The sequence below is a fragment of the Notechis scutatus genome, chromosome 2, assembly GCF_049901735.1.
Source record: "Notechis scutatus isolate UNSWTSFEM ecotype Mainland chromosome 2, rNotScu1.2, whole genome shotgun sequence".
Taxonomy (NCBI): Eukaryota; Metazoa; Chordata; class Lepidosauria; order Squamata; family Elapidae; genus Notechis; species Notechis scutatus.
Genome location: NC_142010.1, coordinates 17228175 through 17254375, shown reverse-complemented (window position 1 = coordinate 17254375; position 26201 = coordinate 17228175). Strand labels below are relative to the sequence as shown.

Below are 26201 nucleotides of genomic sequence, written 5' to 3'. Positions count from 1 at the left end.
CCATGGTTCTCCATCCCAATCTAGAAGATGCCAGGCAGAGAGAGACTTGTGACTTATGACCGTTTTTCACACTTACGACCTTTGCAGCATCCCCACAATTATGTGATCAAAATTCAAATGCCCAAGCAACTTGTTTGTATTTAGGACCCTTGCTGCGCCCCAAGGTCATGTGGTCACCTTTTGCGACCTGACAACAAAATCAATGGGGGAGCCAAATTCACTTACTAGCTGGATTACTAACTTACTGATTTCAGTGATTCGCTTACCAACTGCACCAAGAAAGTTCATAAAAATGGGGCAAAGCTCACTTAACAATTGTCTCACTTAGCAACAGAAATGTTGGGCTTGTAAGTCGAGGACTACCTGTATTTTGTAGAACCCCCTATATAGCAATAGCACTTACATACCATTTCATAGTGCTTTACAGCCCTTTCTGAGCGGTTTACAGAGTTAGCATATTGCCCCCAATAATCAGGGTCCCCATTTAACCGACCTCAGAAGGATGGAAGTATGAGTCAACCTTGAGCCAGTCAGGATCAAACTGCTGGCAGTTGGCAGTCAGCCTGTAATACTGCATTCTAACCACTGCACCATTACAGCTCTTAATATAATCCTTTTGCTCTTCCCTTTCAAGTATATGCTAAAATGAAAGAGATAATTCTCCATTTTGTCTGAAGCATAGAACTATCAGTTTTCAAGCAGGCTAGTCGGAAATTAAAGCTTCTTGCTTAGAACAGTGTGATATGCTGCAACAATAAAAGGGACAGGAAAAGAACCCCCTCTGGTGTCCCCTGGGCGACAGTAATGTCTCCGGCTAATCCTTTCAACCCAGAAGTACCTTGGTAGCTGCTTCTGACATGAATGTAGTAGTAGAACAGTGTTTGTAGCAAATTTAGCCAGAAACATCCTGGCTTACCTCCATACTGACCCGAGTCTCCCTGTGGTGTTCTCTTCAGGTATCAGGGTCCCGTGTTGCTGGTCCGCAGAACCAAAGATGAGATCATCACCACCACGTGAGTAAAGTAGCAACCAAGCAAAATTGCCCAGATGTCCACCCAGCCTTGCCAAGATGGTTCAGGCAGTAAATAAATGTAGCTTTCATGCAACATTTGTCCTTCAGAGTAGGGAAGATCCATGTGTCAGGTTTCAAGTAATAAATCCACATCAAGCGAAACTCCAAGGCCAGCAGATTCCTCAAAGAATAACTTTACTGGAAATGTCACATTGGCACAGATTTGGTGAAAACCGACTCTGAAGACTGTCAGGGTGTTTGCAGCATGACTGCTATTATGAGACAACCCCAGAGCAAAACACAGCACATAGATACTTAGACATTTAACAGTGGTTTATCTACAACAGTTATATACAGACATATACATGGTAGGCAAATACCTTACAAGCAATCTTTCTTCTTAACTCTACACGGAGAACTCTGCAATGAATACCGGGCACAAGGAGAGAGGACACGCCTTCTAATGCCTGCCTTTATATAGACACCTCTTAAAGGGATAGAACCCATCCCCAATCTTAAAGGGAAATACCCATGCTATGCTAATTCATTCTTATTGCATCAGCCTATATTGCATCAGCTTCACTGCTGATCAGCTCTTAAATCCCAAGAGCTTAAAAAAGACCCCCGTGGTTTTCACCTAATTAAAAGTAAAAAAAGTTCTACTTTCTCAAAACAATCAGTCACATGGTCCAATCACAGTGCGGTCTGGCAACCGGGTAGCATCACTCTGCCTTCCTCCAACCAGGTGTGAGAATGCCCTTTGTTCTTAAGAGAAAATACTTTGTTTTGGCTACAGAATCACCTCTGTCTCAAATCTCACCTCCCTATCCCTCAGCTTCAGTGTGGCAAAACTGAAGCAGTCAAAAATGGCTTTGGTTAGGTCAGCTTCAGGGTTGACGCCATGTGTCTCTCATTTGCCATGGCATTAACTCTTCTTTTTTTCTGATCTCCTAGGGTTCCTGAAGATATAATGTCCAACAGAGGGAATAACTTACTGCTGAAGTTATTACAGCACAGGTAAATTAATATTATAGCTGAGGTTAGATAGAGCAGTGGTCGCCGCCCACGTGGTCCACGGGAACACAAAGCTTGCATTGCTTGCATTGTGAACAACACGAGGTAGTGAGGGGAGGGGGGAAGGGCAGAGGACGGGAACTTGCCCCATCACCCCATGCACCTTGCCTGGCCACCGGGCTGCTTCTTTCCACTTCTTTCTTCTGCTTTTGGCTGTACGCAAGGAAAGCAGCAAAAGTCTTCCTATCTCTCCCCTCTCTCCTCTGCTCCAAGGCTGCACCATTCTGGCAGAGTTTGGGAGAGAGAAAGAAAGACTTCTGCTGCTTTCCTTGCATGAAGCCAAAAGTCTCTCTCTGTCTCTCTCCCCCTGAGAACGGAGCTAGAGACCGTATCCTGCAATCTCAAATAAAGAATGATCGATCGGTAGGAAAACGGGGTGGGGAATTTTCCTGCAGACTTTTTGGGGGATTTTCCCAGGGTCTCTGGCCCGCAGGATTTACAATTATGAGTTTGGTGGCCCCTGAGATCCAAAAGGTTGGCGACCCCTGAGATAGAGAGTAGAACCTTCCCAATTATAACTCTGGTTACGTTGGGTTTCATCTGCCTAATTTTTCCTAGCAAAATCAGGTTTTTTTAAGGTACAGACTACATTTTTGTGGGTTTTCCACCTCAATATGTCAGGAAAACCCACTGTCCGTTTTCAGCAGGAATGCTGCTAAAATTCAGCCTTTGAGGGCAGAGAAATCCAGAGGCCACAAAAATAGGTTTTTGTAGAACTGAACATACTGGCTGACCGCTTTGAGGAAAGGTTTATAAAATAGATATTTTGTCTGGGGTGGTGGAAACTGATGGGATTCTATCTATAACAAGTGCTACCTGCCCTAGGTATCCCAAAATCATGACTGAAGAAGGCCTCAGAATCGTCCGAGAATGGCTGGAAGCTTCTACACCCATGGAAGAAGGTAATGTGGTCAAAACCCAAATCTAACCCCTGATAGGTGACATGATGAGGCCTGTCTTGACACGTACCAGAGCTGTTGTAGGTTTGGATGATTCATATCAACCACCCCGTGAAGGATATTCTTGGTCCCAGCGCAAGACAGTTTTGAGAACAGGCATTGATTACTCAACAGAAAGGCTCAGAAATGTCAAGACACATTTAAAGATCTATTCCACAGATGAATGGTGGAATTAAAACTGGAACGTTGCTGTGATGCTACCAAAATAAAGCCTGCAAGGCACGTGCGAGAGAGAACGACAAGAGTTCTTTCCAAAATAGATCCAGATGCAGCTCCGGAGAATGTTTTAATGGGTGGTTTTATTGTATGCTGACCAGAGTCACTTTGTGTGGGATAGGTGGGTGGGTGGGTGGAGGGAGGGAAGGGAAAGGAAAGAAGGAAAGGAAAGGAAAGGAAAGGAAAGGAAAGGAAAGGGAGAAGGGGAGGGGAGGGGAGGGAGGGAAAAAGGAAGGAAGAAGAAAGGAGAAGGGAGAGAAAGGAAGAAGGAAAGGAAAAGAAAGGGAATGGGGAAAAGAAAGAAAGGAAAGGAAGAGAGAGAGAAAGCCCTTGCAATCAGGGCAATGCCCCATCTTTCCATCTCCCTGCCATTCAAGCCAGACGGCTCTACTCACACCAGCTCCTTGTCATTGCAGCCTCTATGTATAGCCACTATGAAGTAGAAGATGAATGGTGTCTGTCTGTACTGAAGTCGTACCAAGCTGAAGAGGGTGATGAATTTCCCTGGTCTGTTGGTGAGTCCAGTGCAAGAAAGCATGAAAACTAGGCGTGGCAGGAAATCGGCTCATTGAATTGCCACAATTCAGTCTTGTTTTTTGGTTGGAGGAAATCTTAAGAGTGTGCTTATCCAGGTTGGCCGGTTGAAATTTGAGGATAGGAAAGATTGACCAATAATGTTGGCCTGGCTCATGGGAATTAGCTAGTAATAATGTTGCCCTCCCACAACTGCTTTTAAGTGAGTAGACCAATAATGATGGTCACATTTCAAACCAGACCAGCCAATGGCAAAAACGGAAGAGGTGGGACTATCATCTGATTGGTGGGATATGTCTTATCCGCAAGAACAGGGAAAGCTTTGACTGTACCATGTTGTGTCTTAGAAATGACCCCCTGAAACAGAGTTTAGCATTCCTCAATTGTCCTTGGACTTCTTGGAAACACAGAAGAGGTGGCAATAAAAGCAGTTTGGCCAACTGAGTAGGAAAACATAGCTATGATCAAAGTCACATTTGGTGGCTGTGATGTTGTGATCAAAGTTCTACCATTTTTCTGAGCATTGATGGCCACCAATTTTACTTCCTTTATGTTTACAGTTTTTTAATAATTTATAATGTAAATTACAAAAGCAAATAGTAGGAAAAATAAGGGAGGGGAAGGGAGAAGTGTGAAAAAGAAGAAGGGGAAAAGGCATTGACTTCCGAGTCCCTCTGGTGCAGTAGAATAAAGACAGTACCATCAAACCTCGACTCTTTCCTTTTCCATGATAGTATAAACTAGCCATTTCTATAACAACAAAATCTTATCAAATTGGTAAAACCCAAAACCAAAGTTTCCTTTTGTTTTCCACCTGAAGCACAAAGTCCAGAGGCAGTTTCCAAGTAGAAACAAAAGTACTTGTGGGGTTTTTTTCTTTTTCTTTGATCAAAGCGGTCAATTTAGCCACCTCTGCTAACTCCCATCAGCTTTTGCTGCCATTCGCTCGTGTCCATGGTGGAGATCGAAGCAATGGTGGGATTCAAAAATGTTTTACTTCCGGTTCTGTGGGCGTGGCTTGGTGGGCGTGGCAGGGGAAGGATACTGCAAAATCTCCATTCTCTCCCCACCCCACTAACCTGCTTTCCAGCTCCATTCTCCTGTGCAGGGCAACAAAAGAAGACCCAGCCGATCAGCTGGGACTCGGGAGGCAGAGAATAGATGGGGGCGGGGCCAGTCAGAGGTGGGATTTGCTGGTTCTCCGAACTACTCAAAATTTCCTCTGCCAGTTCTCCAGAACTGGTTAGAACCTGCTGAATACCACCTCTGGATCGACGTGTCCTTCCACTTTTGTGCATAGGCCACCAACTTGACTCTTTTGACTGGAAGGAAGTGAGCTTTAATCAGCATTTTTCAAACCCAAATTGACTGAACAGAGATACCGTTGCATCTTGCCTCCCTGTAAGCACCTTTTCAACCCACCTCATTGCTGTTTTCAAACCAGGTGAAGATATGACCCTAGACGGGAGACGGCAACTTGCACTATTCCTGGTGAGTTCTCCTAGCCTGCACCCATATATTCTGCTCCCCACACTCCGTTGCTCTAGCACATCCGCCTTTCTTTCATCCACCATTTCCCTGCACAGCCAGGTAGGTTTCACAAGGGTGTTGCAATGCCCTTAGGATTAACTCCCATGTTGTGCATGCACAAGCCCGGCAACAACTTAAGCGAAGTGTTCGGAGGCACTCCCATCAAGAAACACCAGAATTATCCTGAGGAAAAGGGAACACACAGGTAGCCCTGGACTTAAAAATCGCAATCGAACCCAAAATCTCTGTAGCTGAGCGAGACAATTGTTAAGTAAACCTCGCCCCATTTTACGACTTTTTGGGGGCCACCGTTGTTAAGTGAATCACTGCCGTTGGTAAAAGTTAGTCACATGGTTGTTAAGTGAATCTGGCTCCCCCATTGACTGCTCGTCAAGAGGTGATCACGTGACTCCGGGAGACTGCAACCTTCATAAATATGAACCGGTTGTCAAGCATCTGAGTTCTGATCATGTGATCATGCAATAGTCATAAGTGTGAAAAACCGTCCTAAGTCACTTTTTTTTTCAGTGCCATTGTAACAAGTCACTACTAAATGAACTGTTGTAAGTCAAGGACTGCCTGTATTCTCCCCCCAATTCCAACAATGTTTCTTCAAATCCAGTACGTTGACCCCCTAGTTTGCTCAACCCATTCTCATCCTGACGGCATTATGCCCAAGACCTGGCTGAAAACTTCCTGGGCCCATCAGACCAGTGGCAATTGTTGCTACTTTTCCAGTGTATTTAATGGCTTTTATTTTATCATCATCTTTCAACGACCCCATAATCCCTTGCGGGATGGAGCCTGGGCAACTGAATGGAGCTAGCAGAGTGTTTTATTGGCTGGATGCCCTTCCTGTCTCCAATGCAGGGTTTTGTTCAGCAGGTATATTCTCAATGTGCCCAGAGAGAGAGAAATAGCAGCCTCTACCTAGGATCTAACTCACAGCCTCCTGATTGTGAGGCAAGAGCTCCACCTCTAGGCCACCACAACACTCGGTTGGGATTCAAAATTTTTAACAACCGGTTCTGTGGGTGTGGCTTAGGTGGTGGGCATGGCTTGGTGGTCATGTGACTGGGTGGACATGGCTTGGTGGTCATGTTATTGGCTGGGTGTGGCCAACTCAATATCACTCACATCGAGGCACGCATCTCCTCGCCTGGCCTCTCATGACTGTGGGGATGCTGCAACAGTTGTAAGTGTGAAAAATGGTCATAAGTCACTTTTTTCAGTGCCATTGTAACTTTGAATGGTCACTCCACACAAGCAAAGTACCAGCAAAGGAAGGGGAAAAAAAACTCCAGAGAAGTTCCTGAGACAGGAAGTCTAGTCCTGCCAAGAATGTAATAAGGGTTAGCGGAGAGGCAGTTTCTGTAAGCAACACCAGAATGTTTCCTTCCTGCCTTCCTTACAGGATTAGGCCAGTAATTTCTTCTAACAACCGGTTCTCCAAACTGCTTAGAGAATGTTAACAACTGGTTCTAGCGAATAGATGCGAACCTGTAGAATCCCACCCCTGACACCACTCCTAACGCTTTTATGATATAGTCCTCTTAAAGTAAGGCAGTTAGATGGCCACCCTTCAGGCCTTGGAAAGCAGAGATGGCCCAGAAGCTGCCAGCCAGGTCTCCCCCAAGGTAACTTTTTTTTTTTTTTCATTCCACAGGCACGGAAGCACCTGCAAAATTTTGAAGCGACACACTGCACTCCACTTCCACCCCAAGAGTTTCATCTCCCATGGAGCTTATAGCATCCTCCACCACCGTCACCGTCTCCCATTCTCCTCCTGCAGTCACGTCTTCTGATCTCCTCCTACCTCCACCTTTCTTGCCCGTGCGCATATACGTGAACGGCCATCACTCCCACCCACCCACCATGCTGTAAATCTGCTTCTCCCCCCTGTAATATTGATCCTCTGACCACCAACCCTCACATCTTGTCGTAAGGGTTCACAATAAAGATGGTATTTTTTATACTTCTTGACTCTCTGGTCTCAGGAGCTGCTGGCCTTGTCTGGCGTTGGGAGCTAAGCGGATTTGGTCTGGGTTGGAAACTGGATGGGAGAACAGCAAGATATTTCAGAGCTGGAACTTAGGCTGGGGAAAAAAGTGGGGGGGCAATGGGATATCACTTCCTTGACATTTCCAAGGAGACAGCATGCAAGTATCCCGTCCTCTCTAGGAATCCAGTCAGCCATAGGACGTCTTCACTGCCTCTTCACAGATATACTGTATATTGGAAAAGCAATAACCTTCAGATTGATAGGAGCCGAATAAAATGGACTTCCATGCTGTGTGGTTCTCCTGTCACTGGGTGAGCTGTTTGCCCTGTGTGGGATATTTCAGGACACAAATACCGGTAGCTTTTCACTATTCTGAAGAATGCTTAGAAATAAAAAGGGCAAGAGAGCATTTGAGTAGCTGAAAAAACAGAGCTTGTGCCGGAATCAAGGACAGAGTAAGAGGAAGTATACCGATAAATATTGAAGAAAGGCTAATAAATGTCCTCATGAATTTTGACCCTAACCCTAATCCTCAAAACTAAATAAGGGGGAAAGTATAGCAATAGCACTTAGACTTATTTACTGCTTTATAGTGCTTTACAGCCCTCTCTAAGCGGTTTACAGAATTAGCCTATTGCCCCCAACAATCTGGGTCCTCATTTTACCCACCTCGGAAGGATGGAAGGCTGAGTCAACCTTGAGCCTGGTGGGATTTGAACTGCCAAATTGCAGGCAGCCGGTAATCAACAGAAGTGGCCTGCAGTACTGCCCTTTAACCACTGAGGCTCTGAACAGGCAATACAAAATATTGCCAATTGTCCAATTGAGTTGAGGATTTTATTGCTGTTTTTTTCTTAATTTCTTAGGGCTTCTCAATAGTTTCAATTGGGAAACTGACCATCCTAGACCTAGCCAAGTCGAAAATCACTAGGGAATTTCTAGAAGCCAGGCACTCTTAACAAAATCAGCCATCGATAGACACATAGATGTAAACAATATCTACAGACTATGCACAAGACACCATCAATAAGCCAAAGGGGGAACTAGAAGACCGAAATACCTCCCCGCCACCAATCAGCATCCAGATGAGCATAGGTGAACTCCAAGATTAACATCAAACCAACCATCAAATAATACCCCAGTCAAGGAACTGCCAAACAACCCAACAGTAAACAGCCCAACCAGAGAACTATCCCTACCAACACTGACAGGGCAATCCAATAGAATATAAACAGAGCAAATCCCACTCCTTAGCACTGATGATGTTGCCTAGTTTGGTAATGTCTGTAGGAAAACCAAGCTCGGAGTGCACCAAGGACCCCTCATCTCAACTCTGAGCTACAAATATCCTTTATTAAGGCGGCTCAACCTTGGTATGTTTAAGATCTGTGGACTTCAGCTCCCGAATCCCTCCTGTAGCATCGCTGGCTGAGGAATTCTGGGAATTGAAGTCCACACATCTTAAAGTTACCAAGGCTGAGAAACCCTAATAAAGGATAATATTTGTAGCTCACATAAGGAACGTCTTCAAGGAAAAACGAAGTCCATTTGCCTTTTGGAAAATGCCACCATGGGACAACCGGGACCTGGATGATTGAGAATCTCCTTAAACAAGAAGAAATAACTGTTGATGCAAACTTCCAACAACGTCTCACACGTTTCTGAAGGTGAATTGTTGTTAAGAGTTTTGCCCCATTTTACAACTTTACTTGGCACGGTTGTTAAGTGAAACACTGCAGTTGTTAAGTTAGTAACAAACTTGCAAAGTGAATCTGGCTGCCCCACTGACATGACCCCAGGACCCCGCTAACATAAATCAGAGGTCTCAACTGTACTTTAAGACTTGTGACTTCAAGTCCACAAGTCTTAAAAGTTGCCAAGTTTGGGGACCCCTGTCATAAATACACTCCAGTTGCTAAGCATCCAAATTTTGATCACTACATCAGTGGTGGGATTCAAAAAAAATTATAACCGATTCTGTGGGCGTGGCTTGGTGGACGTGGCATGGCTTGGTGGGCGTGACAGGGGGAGGATACTATAAAATCTCCATTTCTACCCTACTCCAGGGGAAGGTTACTACAAAATCCCCATTCCCACCCCACTAACCTACTTTCCAGCTCCGTTCTCCTGTACAGGGAAACAAAAGAAGACCCAAACAATCATCTGGGACTGGGAAGGCAGAGAATAGATGGGGGTGGGGCCAGTCAGAGGTGATATTACGAACTACTCCAAATTTCCACTACCGGTTCTCTGAACTACTCAAAATTTCTGCTGCCAGTTCTCCAGAACTGGTCAGAACCTGCTGAATACCACATCTGGACTACCTATGAACAACTTACCCACTCTGAACAAAGTTTCACTGCTCTCATTTGTTGGGCTTCATATGAAGGCTTATTCCTAATATGTCCCAATTCTTTGGAATTGAATTGTAATTTTTTGTAAACCACCTAAGAGTCACTGAGAGGGAGTGGGGTAGCCATATAATTTTTCTAAATAAATAAATAAACCGAGGTGCCTTTCTTCTGGAATTGTGGGGTCTTCATCCCTGGAAGTTTTTTTCAAGCAAAATATGATTTAAGGCTTCCTGCCTTGGGCAGTGGGTTGGATTAGAAGACTTTCGAGATGCCTTCATGGTTCCATGATTCTAAGAAACGTTTCAGTTAAAATCAACAATCATGGAATGAGTATTGCGGATTCCCTGAGCTGGGGCCTGTTTCTTCTGTTGTTGTTGCTTTGTTTTGTGTTGTTTTCAGAAATAGTCGCATCTCTAGTGAGGATGTTATGATCGATAAGATATTTCAATGCGCCGAAATGGATAGATTGATATTAGAATTGAAGGATCAAAATGAATCAGAATACCATAAAATATGGAATAAATTTTATTTCTGGAGGGACATGAAAGGGAATTCATAAAATTGAAATAAGAACTTAAGGTGAAATAGGGAAGTGATGAGGGAACAATAAGATAGTTGATATTTGAGGAACAATGAGAAAGATCTAAAAATTACAAAGATTAAATGTATATATATGTATATAAATGTACATATAATTTCTTTATCTTTCTAAATGCAAAATGTATTGACAGAAATGTATGTCAAAGAAGACCACCATGTTCAATGTTTTTAATGTGTGTACTTAATAAAATTTATTTTTTTAAAAAGAAGAAGAAATAGTCATATTTTAAGGCAATAGGTAAGTTATGGGTGTTATCCATCAGCCTGGGTGTGAGATGAACATGAACAAAAACAACTTGGTTGTCCATGAAACAGCCTGGCCTTTCCTACCCACAAGGCTGAAACCACACCATGGCTGGCTGGAGATGATAAAAAATTGAGTTTTCTTCCTTTGACTCACAAGAGGAAAACCAAACTGCCACCAAAGAAGCGATAATCTTTTCAGAGGGCTAATTTTGGCCTCCCGTTCAAAAATGCTTCCCTCCCCTTTGAGTGGAATTAATGATGGTAAAAGGCGTTGCCAAACATCCAAACGAGGCGCAAATATGAAGTTTTGTCTCCTGAATGTATTGGTGGAAATAATTCTCCTGAGGAAAGGGCAAGGTAACAAAGCCACCGACGGGGTCATCTTGGATCTGGGCGGTGAAGGAATAGGATGAGGTGAAAGACTTGTCTTGTTTTTAGTGACGCCCCGTCTTTCATTTGCGGGTCTAAATTGGAAGACAAATTTCCTTAGGTTAAAGATTAGGCTTGTTTGCTCAAGGGCAGGAGTGTTGGATATCTCAAAAAAAAAAAGAGGCATCTGACTCTATTTATTCTCTAAAATACCTGTAGGCCAGACAAGGAATAATGGATGGAAACTGAACAAGGAGAGATTCAACCTAGAAATAAGGAGAAACTTTCTGACAGTGAGAACAATCAACCCATGGAACAGCTTTGCCTTCGGAAGTTGTGGGAGCTTCATCACTTGAGACTTGCAAGAAGAGATAGGACTGCCATTTGTCAGAAATGGTGTTGGGTCTCCTGCTTGGGCAAGGGGTTGGACTAGATGACCTACAAGGTCCCTTCCAACTCTGATTATCTGTTAGAGCAGTGATGGCGAACCTCTTCAGGACCGAGTGCCCAAACTGGAACACGCATGCATGTGCATGCCAAAAGACCAGCTGGCCAGTGTGTACATGCCTGTTTTTTGGGCATTTTTGGGGTCGTTCTCAGGCCGTTTTAGGCAGTTTTTCAGGCCATTTTGTGCACGTCAGAAACCAGAAGACCAGCTGGTGATGGCACATGTGCCCACTGAGAGAGCTCTGTGTGCCACCTCTGGCAACCGTGCCATAGGTTCACCATCACGGTGTTAGAGCAAGAATTATAACTCTAAAGGTGCCTCAGCATCCTCTCCACAAGACGAATTTCAATGCCCATTCTCCCAAGTTAATTGGGGATGATGGGGAATGTGTGGCCCACTATATCTGGGCACCACGAGGTTAATCAAAAGCCACTTAAAAGCAGCATCAAAATGGTTCCTTGCGAGTGGGATTATTATTATTATTTTTTTGAAAGGTAGGATGGGAAGTAGCATTTGGCCGAAGAGATGGTTAACATCTATTTGGTTAATGTCTATTTGTCTTCTCCATCAGCTATCTTGGTGAAAAAGCTCACTCATGGACCTGGGGAGGAAGCCTCCTTCCCCTGTGAAGCTATGGGCTATCAAACACCTTTGTTCTGGCTCCCTCTGAATCCCAAATGTGCAAACACCAACACAGAGAGAGTGGAAATAAACTGGAATCCCACCAGGAATGAAGTGATTCCTCTTCGGTTCAAAAAGCGTCTCATCTATCAGCCTCCACAATTACTAATCCTTAAGAACCTCATCATGAGTGATTCGGGGATTTACATCTGTCACTTATCCAATGGTTCAGAAACTCACACCATCCTGCAGGTAACCACAGGTATGTCTGAGTGAATGCATAATAATTCTATCCTATCCTATCCTATCCTATCCTATTATTCTTATTCTATTTTATTTTCTATTCTACTTTCTATTCTATTCTATTTTCTATTCTATTCTATTCTATTCTTATTCTATTTTCTTTTCTATTCTATTCTGTTCTGTTCTATTCTATTCTATTCTATTCTAATTTTCTATTCTATTCTATTTTCGATTCCATTCTATTTTCTTTTCTTTTCTATTTTCTATTCTGTTCTATTTTCTATTCTTTCTATTCTGTATAGATAGATACAGATAATCAGAGTTGGAAGGGACCTTGTAGGTCATCTAGTCCAACCCCCCCATCCAAGCGGGAGACCCTACACCATTGGTTGATTGTTCTCACTGTCAGAAAGTTTCTTCTTGTTTCCAGGTTAAATCTCTCCTTGTTCAGTTTCCATCCATTATTCCTTGTCTGGCCTACAGGTGCTTTAGAAAATAGCTTGATCCCTTCCTCCCTGTGGCAGCCCCTCAAATATTGGAAGACTGCTATCCTGTCTCCCCTGGTCCTTCTCTTTACTAGACTAGCCAAGCCCAGTTCCTGCAACTGTTCATTGTATGTTTTAGCCTCCAGTCCCCCAATCATCCTGGTTGCTCTTCTCTGTACTTTTTCTAGAGTCCCAACATCTTTTTTATAATGTGGTGACCAAAACTGGATGCAGTACTCTAAGTGTGGTCTTACTAAGGCTTTACAGAGTGGTGTTAGTACTTCCCTTGATCTTGACTGTATCCCTCTGTTAATATAACTTAGGATTGCATTAGCTTTTTTGGCGGCGGCTGCACACTGCTGGCTCATATTCTATTTTCTATTCTATTCTATTTTCTATTCTATTTTCTATTCTATTCTATTCTATTCTTTCTATTCTATTTTCTGTTCTATCTTTACTTGAAAATCTCCAGTAACTAGGCACTTACATCAGTGGTGGGATTCAAAAAATTTTACTACCGGTTCTGTGGGCGTGGCTTGGTGGCCGTGGCAGGGGAAGGATGCTGTAAAATTTCCAGTCAGAGATGGTGTTTGCCGGTTCTCCAAATTACTCAAAATTTCTGTTACCGGTTCTCCAGAACTGGTCAGAACCTGCTGAATACCGCCTCTGAATCCCACACTTGCCTGCTGAAGGCCTCAGAAAGATTTTCCTTCATAAAATCCACTGGCAGCAACCCCTCAAGCCCTCATCACTTCATGAATGGACTACTGTAACCAGGGGTGGCCTGCTGGGGGTTCTCAGGGGTTCGGGAGAGCCCCTAGCTAAGATTTTGTGCAATTCGGAGAACTCCCAAATCCCACTCCTGGCTGGCCCAGCCCAGCCCACACCACCCTGCCCCTCCCAGGAATCCCCACACGGCCCGTTTTGGATGCAAGTAAGAGCAGAGGCTCGGAGAGGGTGAAAAACGGGCCTCCCAGAAGTTCGGGAAGGCCATGGGCCTGTTTCCAGTTTCCAGACATCCTCCGGAGCCCGGGGAGACAGTTTTTGCCGTCCCAGAGGCTTGAGGAAAGCCTCCAGAGCCCGGGGAGGGCAAAAATGCCCCCCCCCCCGTGTGGTGCAGAAAGCTGACTAGGCCACGCCCACCCAGCAACTGGCAGAGAACCCTTTGCTAAAAATTTTGAAGCCCACCCATGACTGTAACCCACTTTGCATGGTGTTGTCTTTGAAGATGACTCAGAAGCCTCCATTGGTCCAAAATGCAGTGGGATGACTGAAGAAGCAGATGGTCAAAATTGTACTTTTGATCGATTGGTTGATTATATGTCATCGTCATTTTTTATTTCTAGGGACCACATAGACCTTTTTTCCATAATGACTGAGGCTTGATCTCCAAAGCCATAGAGGGAAGATATAAACGATATGATGACATCACCAGCTGAAGAGAATTTGAAAGTTGGGGTCAATTTTTTTTTTTTTTTTAGAAAGAAGTCTTTTATTTTTGCTAAAATAGATTAAAAGGTACCAGAATCTTAATCGTTTTAAGCAAAGACTTAAACATACCTGAATCTTAATAACTATTTGAAGGGAAGGGGAAGGGAAAGGGAAGGTGATTTGCCATCAAATTTGGTCACAAGCTCAGGAGTTTCCCTCTTGCCTGATATGGACTTCGTAGAAGTCGTCTTCTTATGTCCCGCCTCAACTGTTACCACAACTTCCCTTTTTTTCATTTGGGGAAAATTGATTCTGTGTCCATCGACCAAGTGCTGTCTGGAGATTTGTGTATTTCTAGCTTTGTCTCACAGTTTCTTTTCCTCAGATGGATCAGCAGAAGGAAAAGGCTTCAGCAAGTGGGAGAAAGTTTAAAATTAGTAGATTCCCTAATTACATAAATGTTTATCTGACAGTTAATTTCGTGAAGATGGGCTTAAGTCCCCTTACAGATAAGATGAAATCTGCTTTTCATTCTAGACCCAAATGAAAAGATCCAAAAATGGTGCAGTAAATTATCTTTCATTTTTCATGGAATGTTGCTTTCTCAGATCCTTTGATCAAAGATCTAATCTCTTTAAGAAGCTGAAAATATCTGACAATGTATGGCTCACATGATGTGCTCTCTATTTTCAGTAATTTAATCAGTTTCTGATTTTCATACTTTGCTACGAAACATTCTAAATTCATAAAAGATGATGATCGCTCATCCAGGCCTTCCAGGTTCTCTTCTCCATCTAATTCTCCAAGCCTGGAGAATGGCACTGAAAATAAAACAGAGGCTGATTCAAGGAAAGAAGGTTTATTTGGTTTCAAGAAACTTCCATGACAGCAGCAATGTTTCTGGGGTGCCTGGCAAAATGGCTGCATGAGTGGATGGATCTTTATAGGGTTCTGGGGTTTTGTGTTTGAGATGCTCCAGGCGGGGTTGTGCAGTGTAGTGAGACTTGTGTCTTCTTTACTATTCCAATTGTGGTGGGTTAATCCTACCGCTGTCCTTAAAGTCCTGTCCTGTCCTTAGAATTTTGGGGGGGTGGGGGTGTAGATTCTTAATCCCATCAGCTCCAGTGGGAGCTGGGACTGCAAGTGTTTTGTTTATGAACAGATTGGCCCAGTCTTTCTGAATGGATACAAAATCTGCATTCCTAAAGGCCAGCCTCTTCAATCTTCTTATTTTGAAGCTGTTTTCCTATGGCAGGAAGACTGGGGCTACTTTCTGCCTTTCTTACGATTTTTCTCCATTTTTCTTTTGGGGAAACATGATATTCTCCCTCTTTTAATATTCCCCCCAAATATTTCATTCCCTGGGGTGGGGGGAGCTTCCCACAATACAAAACATGCTCCCTGGCCCAGAAAGAGGATCTAGTTCCATGTTGTTCTGATCAAGGCTTCCTGAGACATTAACAAACACTCATTAGTCCCAAAAACCTTTTGTTTTATTTCAACGGCTGTGACTTCACAGTCCATAATGAGTCTCAAACAGTTTGTAAATAGTTCCACAGAAGTCTACCAAAGTCCTTCGGGATATGTCTGATAAGCATGCACCTTTATCTTTCTTGAAATGCTGCCAACGACTAAATTTCCAATTAGTTATACAAGGCCAAATGGAGCACAAATTCAACACGGAGCTTCAGGTTTCAAACTGACCAGTACGAACAAAGTTGCTTCCTGCAAAGGTTCCTGTCCCTTTGCTCTTCCTTTATGTCTTATCTGAATCAAACAATGCATATGTGATTTAGCCCTATGTATATGGTGGCATTTTTAAATTATGTAACTTACTATATGTTTTAGATAGGTTTTAGACTAGGTTTTTAATTATTATTTTAATTATTTTAATTTTTAAATACTCTGTAGTGTGATTGTGATGTGGTGTTTGAGACACTGTGCTGGAGTAGCTTTCAAATTTCATTGTATTTGTAGAATGCAATGACAATAAAGGTATTCTATTCTATTCTATTATGGGAGGGCCAATCACCTCCAAGCCTTACTCCCGAGTCGCCCCTTTTGTCTTAACTGTTCTTGCCTTCTGGCAGCTCTGCGCAAATGTGCACTGGGAATGGGCTCCCCCTGTTCCTCTGCCTCACTGCTGTCAGATTCTGGGGGCTCTGGAGTCAGCACATAACTCCCAGATGGCTCTGGCCCCATCTCTGTATCGGATGCAGGACCCTCATCTGAGTCCTTCCCCAGACTCCTGGATCAGCCCATGTTCCTTCCCACTGTCCGACTCTGCTGCCATCTCCGCAGGCTGCCAGTGGACCACAACACATGTTGGGAGTGTTGTGGGAGACAAAGCATTCCCGATTTCCTAGCATGCCTTAAGGATTCCTTCAAATCCAGCCTTAATCCTGCCATTTACCTCATTTCCTTCTTTTTCTTCAGGCTGCCACAACAATATCTTGATCTCCTCCCAGTGGCTCAATGTCTCCTCTTTGCAGCTCACGTGCCAATATTGCAATAACTGGAATACGGACAGTCTCCGTTGGCTGCTGAACTCCAAGCGACTAGGCAAATCCCGTTGGGCTAAGAAGAGAGATATCGGCTCTTCAGTATTATTACATCCCATCCAGGATAAGATATGGGGACGTTGGGAATGCCAGTCAATTTTAAATCCTTATTGGAGTTCTGAAATTTGCTTGAGGCCACCTGCTGGAGAGACAGATGAAAGTAAGTTGGGGATAAATGGTTTGCTTTCAACGGTGGTTTACGTGCATTAAAGCAGGACTGTCCAACCTTGGCAAGTTTAAGCCTGGCAGACTTCAACTCCCAGAATTCTGGGAGTTGAAGTCCTCCAGCAAAGCTGCTGGGAAATTTTTATTTATTTATTTATTTGATTTTATTTTATTTGTCAATCACTTACAAGATAATGAGGTATATAACATGAGTAAGAATACAGGAAATAGGTACAAATAAATGGGGACAATAGGACAGGGGTGGTAGGCACGATGGTGCACTTATGCACACCCCTTACAGACCTCTTAGGAATGGGGTGAGGTCAATAGTGGATAGTTTGAGGTTAAAGGAGTGGGGATTTGAGGATGTAACAACAGAGTCAGGCAATGCATTCCAGGCATTGACCACTCTGTTGCTGAAGTTGTACTTTCTGCAATCAAGTTTGGAGCGGTTAATATTGAGTTTGTATCTGTTGTGTGTTGTGTGTTAAAGTCCTCCAGCAAAGCTGGCTGGGGAATTCTGGGAGTTGAAGTCCTCCAGGCTAAAAGTTGCCAAGGTTGGAGGCCCTTGCATTACAGAATTGCATGAAGAGGGGAAACGTTCAGTGGATATGGCTTCTTCCCATCAGCGACAGAGCTAGATGTGCCAGGTGTCCAAAAATTATTTGATTTCCCCTTCAGATATTGAAGAGAGACCTTCAGACTCCTTCTAGAGAACCATCCCTGTCCATTTCTCTATCTGGTTTTAATAAAGGTAGTCCTTGACTTACATTTGTATAGTAAATTCAAAGTTACAATGGCACCGAAAATGTGACTTATGATAGTTTTTCACACTTACGGCTGTGGTCACATGATCAAAATTGAGATACTTGGCAACTGACTCATATTTATGATGGTTGCAGTGTCCCGGGGGTCACGTGAACCCCTTTTGCGACCTTCTGACAAGCAAAGTCAATGGGGAAGCCAGATTCACTTAACAACTATGTTAGTAATGTAACAACTGCAGTGATTCAGTTAACAACTGTGGCAAGAAAGGTCGTGAAATGGGGCAAAACTCACTTAATCCATTTCTCACTGAGCAACATAAAGTTTCAACTCAATTGTGGTCGTAGGTTCAGGGCTACCTATAATTAAAACCCCTTAAGATCTGAAACCCTGTCAGAAGATGGAAAGAGGCCACAGTGCTTGAAAAATAATATATCATGTACAACACCGTCCTTTCAACAGTTCCAAGAAGGCTCCACCACCTATTTACACTACTCACAGATAGTGTAACACTACTCCACCACCTATTTACACTACTCACAGATAGTGACAACACAGATAAACCTCCACGTGCCCTTAACAACTCTCCAAAAGGATGCAAATGACCAGCTGTCTGCAAGGAGTATAAATCCTTCCATTCCCAACCATATAGTCAGTGTCAGGATTCTAGCAGTTACACCAATTAAATCATGAGCCTTGAGCCACACTCCCAAAACTTCAAAGGATTTATTAGAAATTAACATGTCAGAATTAGTCTAGGCGTAGCCGACTCTGAGATACATAATTCACTGTAACCCTTGATCCTGCTTTCCCGCCCTCCACCCCTCTGGGTGTATCATCCAACGAAACATGTCCATAGCCAAGAGTCACCAATCATGCTCTCCAATTAGATTTTTGCATGGCAGAAGCTTCAGTCATCTAATCAGTCTCTGAAGAAAATATGAATGGAATGTACTTTCGATTCCACACTGCTGCCTGCTCTTTGAAACTCCCTTTCCCTTCTTTCTGTTGACAACTATAAAACGTGTATACAAAATGTTTTATGAGTTGACAGTCAGAGCTGAAGAAGCTTCTTAGATGAGAAGCGAAAAATATTTAAAGAAAAACCTGACAGTCCGGCTGCCTCTTGAAAAAGCACCTTTGGGACAACCATAACCTGGATGATTGAGAATCTCCATAGACAATATATTATGTATTTTTCATTCCATTGTCGCTCTCGCAACAGTTCCTGAATATATCGATTCTACTCAGCCCACCTGGTCAGCATTATCTGCTTGGTCAAGTCCTGCTATCATTCAGACGACCGAAGTTACACAGAGACACCATGCTGTGGATAGAATTGCTACCTGGACTTGGATGCTGCTGTTAGCTGGTCTGGCTCTGATCACAGCTGCCCTGAGTGTGACCTTGTATTTTTGGAAAAAAGATTTTTCGGGCAGGTGGGTCAAGGTGCTTGTGGGAAGAACATTGATGGGAGCGAAGTGATGCATTTTCAACCAGGTATTTCCCAAAGGTGCTTTTTTCAAGAGGCAACGACTTTCTGGTTTTTCTTTGAAGACATTTCACTTCTCATCCAAGAAGCTTCTTCAGCTCTGATTGGATGGTGGACTTTTCAAAGGAAAAACCAGAAAGCCCAGTTGCCTCTTGAAAAAGCACCTTTGGGACAACCATGACCTGGATGACTGAGAATCCATAGACCAGTGGTGGCTAACCTTTTTGGGCTCCTGTGCCAAAAATTGTGCGTACGCTGTTGCTTGTACGCTCACGTGCCAGTACCCAGAAGGCAATGCGCCCCCCCACACTCCCTGCGCATGCACGCGCAATCCTCCCACGGCCCCAACACCACCACCCCTTACCTGCACTGTGCCTCACAGCTTATTCTCGGCTGGTTTGAGGCCTTTTTCAGCCTGTCAGAGGCTTGGAAAAAGCCTCTGCAGGCCGAATAGTCCTGTTTCATCACTTCCTGTGATGAAATGGGCCTATTTGGCCAGCAGAGGCTTTTTTCAAGCCTCTGGCAGGCCAAAAAAGGCCTCAAACCAGCCGAAAATTAGCTGTGAGAAGCACGCATGCGCAGTGAGGTAAGTTTGCCTATGGCTCACGTGCCGGCACAAATGGCTCTGCATGCCACCTATGGCACGCGTACCATAGGTTCGCCATCACTGCCATAGACTTTCAACCAGCTATTACTCCACTCTCCATTTAGTGACTGCTTGAAATTACAATGGCACTGAAAAAATGTGATTTACAACTGGTCCTCACACAGTATCCCCATGGTCCTGTGATCAAAGTTTGGGTCCTTAGCTGCAGGCACATATTTACAATGATTGCAGTGTCTTGGGTCATGTGGCCACCATTTGCAATCTTCCTAGCCAGCTTCTGACAAGCAACGTCAACAGGGGAAGCTGGATTCTCTTCATGACCACATGATTTACATAACAACAGCAGGGTTTCACTGAAATTCACAAGCAGAAAAGGTTGTAAAAAAAAATCAGGGGTTACTCCCTTATGAACAGTCTTGCTTCAGCAACACAAATTTGGATCCCAACTGTTGAAAGTTGAGAACTATCTGTAATTTCATTTGTTTTCCATTTGCTGCTAAGCCAATTGCCATTGGTCATAAAAATGAAAATATTAATCATTAAAATGCTTGTTAAATTTAGAAACTCTGTGATGACCCAGGGTGGGATACAAAATAAACACAGTCACAAAAAACAGGTGAAGCCCCTTGTATTCCTTCACTTTGTTTCCAAGCTCCAAATATCCTTGACTGGAGACAAAAAATTCCCACGCAAGCAGTTACAAGAAGGAGGAAATGCTGTTTAAATTATAAAGAGTAAAAAACAACACAAACCAGGCAAGATAAGCGCTTGAAAAACGTTCACAGATAACAGAACACACACTGGGAAGGACACCAAACTCAGAGAGGAACCATAAACTAGAAATATTTCCATGCTTTGTTTCCAGTACTTGCCAGTATGCAGGTCCAACCTCTTATCCAGTTGTCACAGCTGCAGCCCATGAAGAGGATCAAGGCCCCCTCCTCCCCAGTAGACCACATCTCTCCCTTATCCTCTCCTCCCTGCGTGCCCTAGGATGGAGAGGGGATGGGCCTGGGTCCTCCTCTGACTGCCCAGCTGGCCTCTGCCCTTCCCCAGCCTCCTCCACAACCTCCGAAGCCACACTTCCACTCCCTGTTGGCTGTTCCTCCTCAGAGTCAGTCTCCACCAGAGGCATGACAAACTCATAGCTTTTCTAGTAGACCATGGAGAGGGTTAACTCCAAAAGCTATTAGTGGGACATCCCAAAAACTTTCTCCCAATCACGTTACGCACCTTATGCAATTAATGGGCTTTGGAAACATACCTTTTTTTTTTAGGCAGTGGTGTGCTTCAAAAATTTTAGCAAAGGGCTCTCTGCCTGGTGGTGGGGTGGGCGTGGCCATGGTGGGCATGGCCTAGTCAGTCTCCTGCACCATGGTGGGGGTGGTTTTGCCTTCCCCAGGCTCCGGAGGCTTTCCTCAAGCCTCTGGGAGGGCGAAAATGGCTTCCAGAGGCTCTCTGGAAGCTGGAAACTGGCCCATTTCCGGCCTTCCCGAACTTCCGGGAAGCCCATTTTTCACCTTCCTCAAGCCTCCACACGTGCCCTGCACTTACCTGCATCCAAAATGGGCTGCGTGGGGACTCTGGGGGAGGGAGGGGTGGGGTGGGCGGGGCCAGGAGTGGGATTTGGGGGTTCTCCAAACTGCACAGAATCTTAGCTAGGGGATCTCCTGAATCCCCTGCGAACCCCCAGCAGACCACCCCTGTTTTTAGAAAGGATTTCATTGGTTGTATTCATACTCTTCCTTTCTTCCAGGTATCCTCATAACAACGCTGCAAGGTCAGTTGAACAAAGACATTGTGATTGACTCATCATGAAATAACCTTCATGTCACATGGGTGTGTGTGTGATATTTTAGGTCCAATGCTTTAACCATTACATTATCCTTGGCCTTGCAGTTATCTTCAAGGATTATAGTGTTGCAGATACAGCCAAATGGGAATCAGGTTGCAGCCATTCCCAGCATTATCCATCCAGATCTTAGAGCAGAGTGTCTACTGTAAGCATTTAAACTCCCTACAGCAGCATCTCTCAACATCAGCAATTTTATGATGGGTGGACTTCAATTTCCAGAATTCCCCAGCCAGCATGCTCCATGATCTAATTTAAAATGTCTCTTCCTCATAGATGCGACTTCTCCACAAAATATATGAGGTTGCATCTATTATGCAATTCTAAAAGGTCCCAGCAGAGATTATACGACCTGAGACTTCTCAGAAAACAACCACTGAATGAAAAATTGCTGGTGACCTTCTACCAGTGCACCATAGAGGGTATCTTAACTTACTGCACCTCTGTATGGTTTGCCAATTGCACAGGGGCAGATAGAAAAGCACTCCAGCAGGTTAACGTCATTGCCCAGAAGATCATTGGTTGCTCTCTCCCCTCTTTGGAAGAGCTTTATAGCTCCCGCTGCCTTAAGAAAGTTCAAAACAATCTCAAAGATCCATCTCATCCTGGGCACCCTTTTTTTGAACTATTACCATCTGGCAGATGGTACAGGATAATAAAAACAAGGACAAATAGGCTGAAAAACAGCTTCTATCCCAGGGCAGTAGCGCTTTTGAATTCTATTGTATAGTGCAGTGTTGGTGTAGTGTCAGGGTTTTCAATTCAATATGTGGAGTGTGAAGGATATGTTCGTTTGTGTTTATTTACATGGTCAAGATGTGCACTGAAAATGGTGTTTGATTTCGTTGTATGAGGTGCAATGACAATAAACTAACTAATCTAAGCACAGAACATTTGAACATGACATTAACCTACAACCTGACCCTAAACCTAAAGTTTAAATCTACTACTCTCAGTAAGTCCTTACCAAGGTAGGAAACATTGCCAAGTCTGCTTATTGAGAAAGGAGTTTAATAAGGAAGAGGATGCTATTTTAGCTGGTCTTGCCATATTGATTATAGTATAGTGCCACTCTAAAAAATGTTTTTAATTCTTTCTAGAGCTACTGGTGAAAGAATGGAGCCTACAGGTAAGGAGTGAATGAAGAAGTCGTTCTCACTGATTGTTTTTAAGTAATATTTCTGGACTAGCCCCCTCCTTGTAGAATATTTTTGCTTTTAAGTGGAACATTTTGAGTAATGTTTGCAAAATGACCCTGCAACTTACCTGTTGCTGCTTCCTACAGTCATAGTGTAGTTGAGTTAATACAGGTAGTCCTCGATTTATAGCAGTTCACTTAGTGACCACCTGAAGTTACGACACTAAAAAAAAAGACTTATGGCTGTTTTTCACACTTATGCAGTGTCCCCATGGTCACGTAATTTACATTCGGATATGTGACAACTGACTCGTATTTATGACGGTTGCAGCGTCATCTGATTCCTTTTTTTGTGACCTTCCGACAAGCGAAGTCAATGGGGAAGCCAGATTCACTTAACAACTGTGTTACTATTTACTATCTTAACAACTTGCAGCGCTTCACTCAACAATGGTGGCAAGAAAAGTTTTAAAATGGGGCAAAACTAAGCAACATAAATTTTGGGCTCGATTGTGGTCGTAAGTTGAGGACTACCTGTAGATGTTTGGGAAGTTTTCTAGACCAAATCTCTACTGCCATCTTTTCTGTTATTTTATTCCATTATGTCCAATTCTCTCTCTTTTTTTTTTTATCTTGCTCAATGTGACTGCACAACCTCAAGATTTTGCTTCTGCCCGAAATCCCATCAGAAAGGAGAAAATAGGCAAGCAGGGGAGTTTGGATGAGGTAAATACCAGCTGTGTGATGACCCAGGGTGGGATACAAAATAAACACAGTCACAAAAAAACAGGTGAAGCCCCTTTTGTTCCTTCACTTTGCTTCCAAGCTCCAAATATCCTTGACTGGAGACAAAAATATTCCCACACAAGCAGTTACCAGAAGGAGGAAATGCCATTTAAATTATAAAGAGTAAAAAACAACACAAACCAGGCAAGATAAGGGCTTGAAAATGTCCACAGATATCAGAACACACACTGAGAAGGACGCCAAACTCAGAGAGGAACAATAAACTAGAGATATTTCCATGCTTTGTTTCCAGCACTTGCCCGTATACATGTCCATCCTCTTATCCAGTTGTCACAGCTGCAGCCCATGAAGAGGATCAAGGCCCTCTCCTCCCCAGTAGACCACATCTCTCCCTTATCCTCTCCTCCCTGCGTGCCCTAGGATGGAGAGGGGATGGGCCTGGGTCCTCCTCTGACTGCCCAACTGGCCTCTGCCCTTCCCCAGCCTCCTCCACAACCTCTGGATCCACACTTTCACTCCCTGATGGTTATTCCTCCTCTTCCTCAGAGTCAGTCTCCACTAGGGGCGTAGCAAGCTGGATGTTCCTGGGAGCACTGTATAGTTAGAATAAACCTGGGCAGATTGTGAGTTCAAGGTATTATGCCATATTTCCATAACTGAACTCGCCACAAATAGTAACTTTTCAGTACAGTTCGTCCTTGACTTATATCTGGGGGCTGCAGTCTGATAAGTTTGTCTTTAGGGGTACAGGTATTGGTATTCTAACCAATCAAAAAGGACATTTGTAGCCCAGAGTTGAATTGTGGGGGTCCCTTGGTGGTTTCTGAGCTTGGTTGCTTTCTTGCAGACGTTTCATTACTCCACTAGGTAATATCATTAATATCCTAACCATTTATCTAATGCTGCTTTCCTTTCCAGAGATCTGCTTCCCTTAATTATGCACAGCTGCAACATCTCCAAAGAAAATCTCCCACCATTCACACTCCGGACAATGCCACAGTATATGCTGTGATTGTCTGATATCAGCTTTCATCCCTTCCTACATGCATTTGAAGACTGCATCTTTTACCTGACTGTGTTACCTGTTAAGCTTCACCTGGGCTCTGCTTCTAACAGCATGTTATGGAGCCCATCAGGCAGAGGACCGAGCGAGTCTTCCCAGCTCCAAGTATTGAGTGAGAGTTTTCCTTGACTACATGTTTCCTTTCAGAAGGGCGGGATAAGACATAATTGAGCCATGGTGGCGCAGTGGTTAGAGTGCAGTCCTGCAGGCTACTTTCCCTGACTGCTGGTTGCCTGCAGTTTGGCAGTTCGAATCTCACCAGGCTCAAGGTTGACTCAGCCTTCCATCCTTCCAAGGTCGGTAAAATGAGGACCCTGATTGTTGAGGGCGATAGACTGACTCTATAAACCACTTAGAAAGGGCTGAAAAGCACTATAAAGCTGTATATAAGTTTATTGTTATAAGACACAGTAAACTACTAGTACTATCTTTGGAAGGGTGGGTTGCAGCAGGTCTGAGGACTACAATATCCATATGAGCATGCCCCACAAAATTTGTCCCCACGCAGCAACACCAAAGTGCAAGGAGATAACATCTCTCCCTTCTTTCTTGGGACCTGTTAATAGAAATAGCCTTATATATGTGGTGTCTAAAATATATCCAACATAGCTCTAGAACTAGTCCTTGTGATTTCCTTAGACAAGAAGGGCATTTTTGCCAAATCTGAAACAAAACAGAGAAAAAAAGGCTCTCTCGTCTTGTCTCAGGGTTCAATCACGGCAACTGGTCTTTTCTTTTTTTGTTGTTGTTTGAAATGTTTCCCTGCTTATCCAAGTAGCTTCTTCAGCCTGAGTCAACCTGTTCCCCCTAGCCAACTTACTCAGGGGTGGGAATTCAACTGGTGTAACAACCGGTTCGGTGAGAAAGCGTGTAGCGTTTGAAAACCGCCCATTTTTCAGCTCTAATATTAACCTTCTAACTGCTGCCCTGGTGAGTAAAACAGCTACATGGCACAACGCTGTGCTGCGCGAATCAGCTGAGCTGCAAAACACAGAAACAAAGGGCCGACTAGGGCAGAGGCAGGTGGACAGGGTCAAATGATTGTCGGAACTACCGGTTCGCTTGAACCGGTCCGAACCTGTAGAATTCCACTCCTGAACTTACTCAGGCTGAGAAAGCTACTCAGATAAGCAGCGAAATGTTTCAAATCAACAGGAAAAGAAGCACAGTTTCCATGACTCAACTCCCAGACAACTCTACATGGAGGACTGAAAATCTTCATTGCCACATTTCTCTTCTTGGTTCCCTCCTTTTGCATTCCGGTGCTTTTACTGTGGCAGCGCAGTGGTTAGAGTGCGGTACTGCAGGCTACTTCTGCTGACTGCTGGTTGCCTGCAGTTTGGCAGTTCGAATTTTGCCAGGCACAAGGTTGACTCAGTCTTCCATCCTTCCAAAGTCGGTAGAAAGAGGGCCCACATTGTTTGGGGGCAATAGGATGACTCTGGTAAACCACTTAGAAAGGGTTGTAAAAGCACCGTGAAGTGGTATGTAAGTCTAAGTGCTATTGCTGTTGCTACTGTCCTACAGCCACATAGATTGAAATGTACTTGGGGGGGGGGGGGTGTCCTGTATTTTTATTACCTTGTAAATTTAATGTAAATTTATGATGGCGGTAGAAATATAGAAATCATATCTAACATGGTGTTATAAATATAATAAATATTCAGTACCAGCCATGGATTCCTGG

At 43.8% G+C, this 26201-nt stretch overlaps 2 protein-coding genes across 6 annotated transcripts in view; both read left to right on the top strand.

The window, feature by feature from the left end:
* The window catches only part of ABHD16A (abhydrolase domain containing 16A, phospholipase), a 45036-nt gene extending 37736 nt beyond the window's left edge, over positions 1–7300 (top strand). For all 3 annotated transcript variants that reach the window (XR_015747427.1, XM_026685435.2, XM_087954351.1), the window contains 6 exons: positions 957–1013; positions 1967–2029; positions 2912–2988; positions 3678–3776; positions 5240–5286; positions 6992–7300. Coding sequence is in view for 2 of the 3 variants with exons in the window: in XM_026685435.2 (XP_026541220.1) it covers positions 957–1013; positions 1967–2029; positions 2912–2988; positions 3678–3776; positions 5240–5286; positions 6992–7075 (427 nt within the window). In the remaining variant the exon portion in view is untranslated. The remainder of the gene's footprint in view (positions 1–956; positions 1014–1966; positions 2030–2911; positions 2989–3677; positions 3777–5239; positions 5287–6991) is intronic.
* Positions 7301–10747: 3447 nt separating this feature from the next.
* Positions 10748–26193, top strand: LOC113423875 (uncharacterized). 3 transcript variants are annotated; one of them, XM_026685443.2, is made up of 8 exons: positions 10748–10884; positions 11916–12227; positions 16561–16845; positions 18841–19054; positions 21471–21494; positions 22667–22695; positions 23366–23430; positions 24370–26193. In XM_026685443.2, exons 1-8 carry the CDS (start codon positions 10755–10757, stop codon positions 24469–24471), a joined length of 1161 nt encoding a protein of 386 aa, XP_026541228.2. In that variant the 5' UTR covers positions 10748–10754; the 3' UTR covers positions 24472–26193. The 3 variants fall into 3 exon arrangements, with proteins under 3 accessions (XP_026541228.2, XP_087810469.1, XP_087810470.1); XM_087954344.1 differs by having other exon boundaries at positions 10821–10941; positions 24370–26192; XM_087954343.1 differs by lacking the exon at positions 23366–23430 and having other exon boundaries at positions 24370–24527.
* Positions 26194–26201: the final 8 nt, after the last annotated feature.

Bases quoted from the DNA above. Each gene is read 5' to 3' on its own strand.
- LOC113423875 (XM_026685443.2), top strand. From the start codon at position 10,755: ATGCTTCCCTCCCCTTTGAGTGGAATTAATGATGGTAAAAGGCGTTGC. The intron at 19,055-21,470 runs GTGGGTCAAGGT...CCTTTCTTCCAG, and splicing joins AAAAAAGATTTTTCGGGCAG to GTATCCTCATAACAACGCTG. The intron at 23,431-24,369 runs GTAAATACCAGC...TTTCCTTTCCAG, and splicing joins AGCAGGGGAGTTTGGATGAG to AGATCTGCTTCCCTTAATTA.